This window comes from Corticium candelabrum, chromosome 10 (genome assembly GCF_963422355.1).
Source record: "Corticium candelabrum chromosome 10, ooCorCand1.1, whole genome shotgun sequence".
Taxonomy (NCBI): domain Eukaryota; kingdom Metazoa; phylum Porifera; class Homoscleromorpha; order Homosclerophorida; family Plakinidae; genus Corticium; species Corticium candelabrum.
The window spans coordinates 7,587,770-7,595,269 of NC_085094.1; the positions used below are offsets into that span (position 1 = coordinate 7,587,770).

A 7,500-nucleotide genomic window follows, 5' to 3' on the forward strand; every position below is an offset into this window, starting at 1 on the left:
TTATTTTTTGCTTATTTTTGTTTTTGTTTTTATTTTTATTTTTGCTTTTATTTATTTTATTTTTGTTTTTATTTTTTGTTTTTATTTTTGTTTTTGTTTTTATTTTTATTTTTGTTTATTTCTTAATTTTTATTTTTTATTTTATTCTATTTGTTTATTTTACTTTTATTTTTATTTTATTTTATTTTATTTTGTTTTTATTTTACTTTTTTATTTTATTTTATTTTTATTTTACTTTTATTTTACTTTTATTTTATTTTATTTTTATTTTACTTTTATTTTACTTTTATTTTTATTTTATTTTATTTTATTTTATTTTTATTTTACTTTTATTTTATTTTTATTTTATTTTTATTTTACTTTTATTTTATTTTATTTTCTATTTTTATTTTACTTTTATTTTATTTTATTTTCTATTTTTATTTTACTTTTATTTTATTTAATTTTTATTTTACTTTTATTTTACTTTTATTTTTATTTTATTTTATTTTATTTTATTTTTATTTTACTTTTATTTTATTTTTATTTTATTTTTATTTTATTTTATTTATTCTATTTTTAATTTTTTCATCAAACCATTTCTCAGGTATGGACGTCGTTTGAGTGACGTTTTTCTCAAACTGCCGTCCAGCACGGAGCTGCCTCATTACTACGAGGTGATCAAAGAGCCAATGGACTTTCAATGCATGAAGGCAATCAGTGGCATGTGTATGTCATGTGTATGTCGTTTGGATGGCTTGTGTTGTCGTAGGAGAGCGTCGTTGCAGGCAAGTACGAGAGCATTGATGAGATGGCAGAGGACATGCAGCTGCTGTGTCATAATGCACAGACGTACAACGTGGAAGGCTCGCAGGTAGAGATTAGGGGCGATGTGATGAGAGAGATGTGGGGAATGTCTGTCTGTCTGTCTGTCTGCCTTTTGGGTGGGTGGTTGGTTGGTTGGTTGGTTGGTTGATTCTAGTGCACAGTGCCTTGGTTGGTTGCCCCCTTGTTGGTTGGTTGGTCAGTCAGTCAGCCATCCGTTTATTTCTCTTTCTGTAGCCATTTGTTTGTTTCTTTTGTTTTGTCTGCCTGTCTGTCTGCCTGTCTGTCTGCCTGTCTGTTTGTCTATCTGTCTGTGTCTGTCTGCCTGCCTGTCTGTCTGTAGCTTTGTTTTCTGTGTGTTGTCACCATTTGGCTTTCTGTCTGTCTATGTATTGGTCAGTTTGCATATTCATTTGCCTACCTCTAATCAAACGAACATCATTCTTCTTTCGCAGATCTATCAAGACTCACTCGTTCTAGAGGTACCAGACACAACACCTTCGCTACCATACAACACATTTCCATTCATTTCACTGCTTTACAGGCTGTTTTCAATAACATGAAGGAACGTGTGGAACAAGGCCTTGTTTCCATCGATCCAGAATCGCCATCAGAATTTGATGACGTATGTTTACTGTATATCACACCAGAGCTCAACGTTTTTTAATTTGGACTGTGTGTGGGTTGTTGGTTAAAATTTGTTGTAGTGACCCTGAGTGTCCAGTTTTGAACTCGTTTGAGAGTTCGGCAAGATTTTTGTATTCTGAAATTTTGTGTTGATATTTTAAGTTGTTGGAGAGATATTGTGTTTACAGACACAGTGACAGACAGAGAGATAGACAGACAGACAGCAAGACAGATGAGACAGACAGACACACTGACAGACAGATGACACAGACAGACAGATGTGACAGACAGATAAACACAGACAAACAGACACACAGACAGACATGACGCGTGCGCGTGCACACACACACACACACATGTACATACGTACGTACATACGTACGTACATGCATACAGACAGACAGACACATAGACATGTAGACGGATAGACAGACACACGTACATACCGACAGATAGACAGACAGACAGACAGATGAGACAGACAGATGACACAGACAGACAGATGTGACAGACAGACACACAGACAGATAAACACAGACAGACAGACAGACAGACATGACGCACACACGCGTGCGCGCGCACACACACACACACACACACACACACATACATGCATACAGACAGACAGACACATAGACATGTAGACAGATAGACAGAAACACGTACATACTGACAGATAGACAGACAGACAGACAGACACATAGACATACATGCATACACACAGACAAACAGCTTTGAAAACCTACAACCTCACTTCTTTGCTACACGTGTTGTAAAATACGAGAACACAAAACGACTTTAAACTAAAGAGGGGCGATCGACTGATGACCGCTTGTTGTATTGAGCTCTGTAATGCAACAGATCTGAATATACACTCGTGTATGTGATGTGTATTGTGTTGTGTGATGTTAGGCTGGTGGAGAGGACATACAGTCGGATAGTGAATGTGAGCCATTGAGTGCGGATTGTGTTGTTGTATTGAGAAATTGTGAGATGTTTCTGTTGTTTAGCAAATGCGTCATTGAAGTTGAGGATAAAGATTGGAAAGTCAGACGAGTTGATGTCTGAGGTTTGTTCTTAGATGTATTCCTGTTTGTCTGTACATTGCGTGCACGTGCGCGCGCGCGAGCACACACACACACACACACACACACACACACACACACACAACTTCAATACAATCTCTTACGTCTCACCACTCTTGATTTACAGCCAAAGAAAAAGAAGAAAAAGCGTGGACGGCCACCAAAATCTACATCCAGGATATCATCCATATTACCAAGTGATATCGACGATTCCAGTCGCAACACCAGCTGTCTCGCATCGACAGAGAACAGCGACATGGACTGTTAACAGTTACATAATTAATTAATTAATTATATTTTAAAATTAGTTAGCGGTAAGTATGAGCAATGTAGCAGTCACGGACAGTGTGATTGATATCAACTGGTGCAGCACGTGACCGTGGGTTGTGGCCTTGGATTTCCACCAGACGGCGCGGCCATTCTTGCATTCTTTACTGACTGTCATCTCAACAATAACAATAGAAAAGCAACGCTACAGTTTGTCAGCAAAGTGCACCTCTATGTTGCTATAAAACTCAACTAGAATACATTGTGTCTAATATTAATTAATTATTCGTTTTGAGGAATTCGTCTATGTGTGATTTGATGTGAGGCCACAGGACGTTACTCTCTGTTCCAGAGAATTGAACGAGTTTGCTCTGACTTCTAGATAGATGAAACTTGTTTGAGTGGTTACATAGACAGACAGAGACAGGGAAGGTCGATGATAGAAGAACATGCAGACATGCTGGACAAACACAGAGACAGACAAACAGACATGATAGATAAGCATGGAAGGGAGATGATAGACAGACATGCTGGACAAACGTAGAGACAGACAGATACGTGCACACACACTGACACACACACACACACACACACACACACTCAATTACCTATAATATTCTATTACAGGCTTTGTTAGTCGATCATATACACCAAGTCGCTCCATCACAGCCTCAGGCTATATGAAATACACAACATCACACAAAAACTCATCTCTCATCCACCACCTCATTACCCTATCGTCTGCCCGTTGAGACAGCAGCTCACCAGTAAAGTCATCTCGACCCTGAAGAAACACATGGTTGTGATGAATGCGTGTAACTTAGAGCAATGATGCAATTGTTGCTGCTCACTGGAGTTTTGGGTGGATTAAACTCAGTGTGGTAGATTCTGCCACTTGGGGTGTGAACCCAACGTTGCTATTAGACAAGATATGGTTTGCTGGTGTGTGTGTGTGTGTGTGTGTGTGTGTGTGTGTGTGTGTGTGTGTGTGTGTGTGTGTGTGTGTGTGTGTGTGTGTGTGTGTGTGTGTGTGTTATGCATGCATGCGTGTGTGTGTGTGTGTGTGTGTGTGTGTGTGTGTGTGTGTGTGTGTGTGTGTGTGTGTGTGTGTGTGTGTGTGTGTGTGTGTGTGTGTGTGTTATGCATGCATGCGTGTGTGTGTGTTTGTGTTTGTGCGTGTGTGTTTGTGTTTGTGCGTGTGTGTGTGTGTGTGTGTGCGTGTGTGCGTGTGTGTGTGTGTGTGTGTGTGTGTGTGTGTGTGTGTGTTATGCATGCATGCGTGTGTGTGTGTTTGTGTTTGTGCGTGTGTGTTTGTGTTTGTGCGTGTGTGTGTGTGTGTGTGTGCGTGTGTGCGTGTGTGTGTGTGTGTGTGTGTGTGTGTGTGTGTGTGTGTGTGTGCGATAGAATCCCAAGGGCAGTGTTTTGTGGTCAGCTGAAGGAAGGTTCTAGAACAGTAGGTGATCAGAAATTGCGCTTTAAAGACACATTGAAATTCAATTTGAAATATTGTAATATATTGATATATCCAACTGGGAAAGCTATGCGTCAGACAGATCTCTGTGGAGATCTTATTGCAAAAAAATCTTTAGATCATTTTGAAGTCCAACGTTTGAAAACACTCCAACAAAAAAGGCAGAAACGAAAGACGATCTCTAAGAGTGGGAACTTCATATGCGATGTTTGTGAACGCTCCTGCATGGCACACATTGGTCTTTGGAGACACAAGCAAAGCCATAAACGAGTTTGGACGTGTCGACCACTCACTCCACCGTGTCTGTGTCTGTGTGTGTGTGTGTGTGTGTGTGTGTGTGTGTGTGTGTGTGTCTGTGTGTGTCTGTGTGTTTGTGTGTCTGTGTGTGTGTGTGTGTGTGCACATATGTGTGTGTGTGTGTGCATGCGTGCGTGCATGTGTGTGTGTGTGTGTGTGTGTGTGTGTGTGTGTGTGTGTGTGTGTGTGTGTGTGTGTGTGTGTGTGTAGATGTATGTGTGTGTGTGTGTGTGTGTGTGTGTGTGTGTGACCTTTATTCGCTCGACTATTGTTGAGAATGGAACATCAAGATTAATAACGATGTCGATATCGACATCTTGTCGAGTGTCGAGTGCTTCAGCTTGAGCGACTGTTCTGGGAAATCCTACAGAGATTACCATTTGTTTCATAAGTAAATTATATTGGAGGAATGCATCTCACAATGCACTAGACTATTGTATAGGAGGAATGCATCTCACTATACACTAGACTATTGTATTGGAGGGATGCATCTCACAATACATTAGACTATTGTATTGGAGGGATGCATCTCACAATACACTAGACTATTGTATTGGAGGGATGCATCTCACACTAGATGAGTGTACTGGATGGATGCATACCTCAATACATCCAATTAAGTGTCCTCACCATCAAGCAGCCATCCTTTTCCTTGAAGCTCCTCCAGCACATTGCCCACCAATATCACCATTAATTCGTCAGGAACAAGATCTCCCTTATCAATAAACTCCTCCGCTTGTCTCCCCACTTCCGTCCTATTCAACACGTTGTTTCTCAATAAATCTCCACTGGATAGATGAACCACTCCGAAGTCTCTCTCCAAACGACCTGAGATGGTACCCTTGCCGGAGCCAGGCGCTCCTATCATAACAGCCCGCAGAATCCGCACTAACCTGCTCATGTTGTAGAGCCACGCCCACAGTAGCCTCGCGTACCAGACCATTAATGTTAAATGAGTTTAACTATTTGCATAGATTCAAATTATAACAAAATAAAAACAGCAAATGAGGTTTTAAGAGATTATTTACTATTCAGTTTAACGGTATGTTTTGCTTTGCAAGTGCTGTTTTTGACACATACGCACGAGCCTAAGCTGCGGCTGACATTTGGAACCTCGAGGCCTTGTAATGGTTTCTCACGTGGCTAAAAGGTAACGCTAAAGTCAGTGCCGTTCAGTATGAGTATCTGAACTGTTTTACTTACGATAGCAATTCCGGTCAGAAGGCAAAGAAATGGAAATCTTCTCTGAAAGGAAAGAAAAAACTCAAGAGAAAACAGAAAACACAGAAATTTACATCTGGTAAGAAAAAGAAAGCCTCAGACGTTGCAGAAAAGGAAAATAAAAGCGCAACCGAGAGTCAGCGGCCTCAAAAGCGAAAGAAATTTGAAGGTATAGGAAATGTGACGTCATCAGAAAAGGGAGGCGGGGCTGCAGGCCGAGCGAAGCGAGTGAAGACTGAGAAATCATTTGTGGCCATGACGAGGAAGGAAAGGAGGGAGGTGCGACGCAAGAGTAAAGGGAATTATGAGTTGGTCAAAGATGTTTTGTCGACATGGGAGAGTTTAAGGAGGTTGACGATGTTGTAATTGGAGGAGATGTGTGTTATTGATATTAATGTGTTAATGTCAGACATGATCTCAACAGAAATGACAGAGAGGAATTGGTGGCAAGGTTGTGCACACTTCTAGGTGGTCGCATGAAAGAGGTTATACTACAACAGATTTTGTTTGCTCATTTGTCCATTCACCTATTCCATTTTTTGTTTGTTTGTTTTGTATATTTTAGTTGTTGGGATTTTGTTTGAGTTTTTGTTTATTTGTATGTTTGTGTTTGTTTATTTGTATGTTTTTGTATTTGTGTTTGTTTATTTGTATTGTTTGTTTATCTGACCATCTATATCTTTGTTTGTCTATTTACTTGTCTGTCTGACTGTATGCATGTCCATCTGTGTGTTTATCTGTATGTGTGTGTGTGTGTGTGTGTGTGTGTGTCTGTGTGTCCATCCGTCTATGTTTAAATTGGTCACTCATGTTGCTGCTGCAACTCTGCAGTTGTTTCTTTGTTTATTATTTTTGTCAATATTTATGTTTTAGGTGATATTTAAACATGACTTAGGACGCGTTGTTCAAAGCTGTCTCAAGTTTGGAAATGAAGAGCAAAGAGCAGCGATTTGTGCGGAACTGAGAGGTCGTTATACAAATGTGGTTGTTAGTGCGTCTCTGTATACTGGAGTATTTGCAAGTTATGACAATAGAAAATGCACCAAACACACACACACACACACACACACACACACACACACACACACACACACACACACACACACACACACAAACACACACACACACACACACACACACACAAACACACACACACACACACACACACACACACACACACACACACACACACACACACACACACACACACACACACACACACACACACACACACACAAACATACATCCATACGTACATAGACAAATGGAGAGATCAGCGGACAAACAGATGGCAGACACACTGACACACAGACTGACAAATAACGGAATAATACACATATCAGATAGCCACCAGTGTAGAAGAGATCAGTGACTGACTATGCAGTTGTAATTACTCGAGTGTATCTCGTACTTTCTCTAGACGATATTGTTAGACTCTGCAAGTCAAAGTACTCGAAGTTTACTGTAAAGAAGATTATCAAGTACAGGTAACACAACTGCAGTTTCCTTTCTCAACAAGTTGCTCTGTCTTTGTGTGTGTGTGTGTGTGTGTGTGTGTGTGTGTGTGTGTGTGTGTGTGTGTGTGTGTGTGTGTGTGTGTAGTGTGTGTGTGTGTGTGTGTGTGTGTGTGTGTGTGTGTGTGTGTGTGTGTGTGTGTAATGTTTATCTCAGGTTTTATTTTTATAGCACTAAAAGTCAAAGAGATCAAGTGATAGCGTCTCTGTATGG

General features: G+C 40.2%; 3 protein-coding genes across 4 annotated transcripts in view; 2 read left to right on the forward strand and 1 right to left on the reverse strand.

Annotated features, from left to right (window-relative positions):
• The window catches only part of LOC134185537 (probable global transcription activator SNF2L2), a 19,339-nt gene extending 16,257 nt beyond the window's left edge, over positions 1-3,082 (forward strand). The window contains exons 25-31 of the mRNA XM_062653347.1: positions 587-692; positions 752-853; positions 1,260-1,286; positions 1,349-1,429; positions 2,344-2,377; positions 2,442-2,500; positions 2,644-3,082. Coding sequence (XP_062509331.1) covers positions 587-692; positions 752-853; positions 1,260-1,286; positions 1,349-1,429; positions 2,344-2,377; positions 2,442-2,500; positions 2,644-2,784 — 550 coding nt within the window. The 3' untranslated portion in view covers positions 2,785-3,082. The remainder of the gene's footprint in view (positions 1-586; positions 693-751; positions 854-1,259; positions 1,287-1,348; positions 1,430-2,343; positions 2,378-2,441; positions 2,501-2,643) is intronic.
• Positions 3,024-5,465, reverse strand: LOC134185542 (GTP:AMP phosphotransferase AK3, mitochondrial-like). The gene is made up of 6 exons (XM_062653351.1): positions 5,182-5,465; positions 4,803-4,915; positions 3,635-3,700; positions 3,517-3,567; positions 3,392-3,459; positions 3,024-3,161 (listed from the first exon to the last, which is right to left on the reverse strand). The coding sequence occupies exons 1-6, from the start codon at positions 5,450-5,452 to the stop codon at positions 3,062-3,064; spliced, it is 669 nt and encodes a 222-aa protein (XP_062509335.1). The 5' UTR covers positions 5,453-5,465; the 3' UTR covers positions 3,024-3,061.
• A 205-nt stretch (positions 5,466-5,670) lies between these two features.
• LOC134185538 (pumilio homolog 3-like) overlaps positions 5,671-7,500 on the forward strand; it is a 5,867-nt gene continuing 4,037 nt past the window's right edge. For both annotated transcript variants that reach the window (XM_062653348.1, XM_062653349.1), the window contains exons 1-6: positions 5,671-5,701; positions 5,760-6,122; positions 6,182-6,257; positions 6,646-6,739; positions 7,193-7,259; positions 7,459-7,500. The exon at positions 7,459-7,500 is cut by the window's right edge and continues 28 nt beyond it. In XM_062653348.1, the coding sequence (XP_062509332.1) occupies positions 5,679-5,701; positions 5,760-6,122; positions 6,182-6,257; positions 6,646-6,739; positions 7,193-7,259; positions 7,459-7,500 (665 nt within the window). In that variant the 5' untranslated portion in view covers positions 5,671-5,678. The remainder of the gene's footprint in view (positions 5,702-5,759; positions 6,123-6,181; positions 6,258-6,645; positions 6,740-7,192; positions 7,260-7,458) is intronic.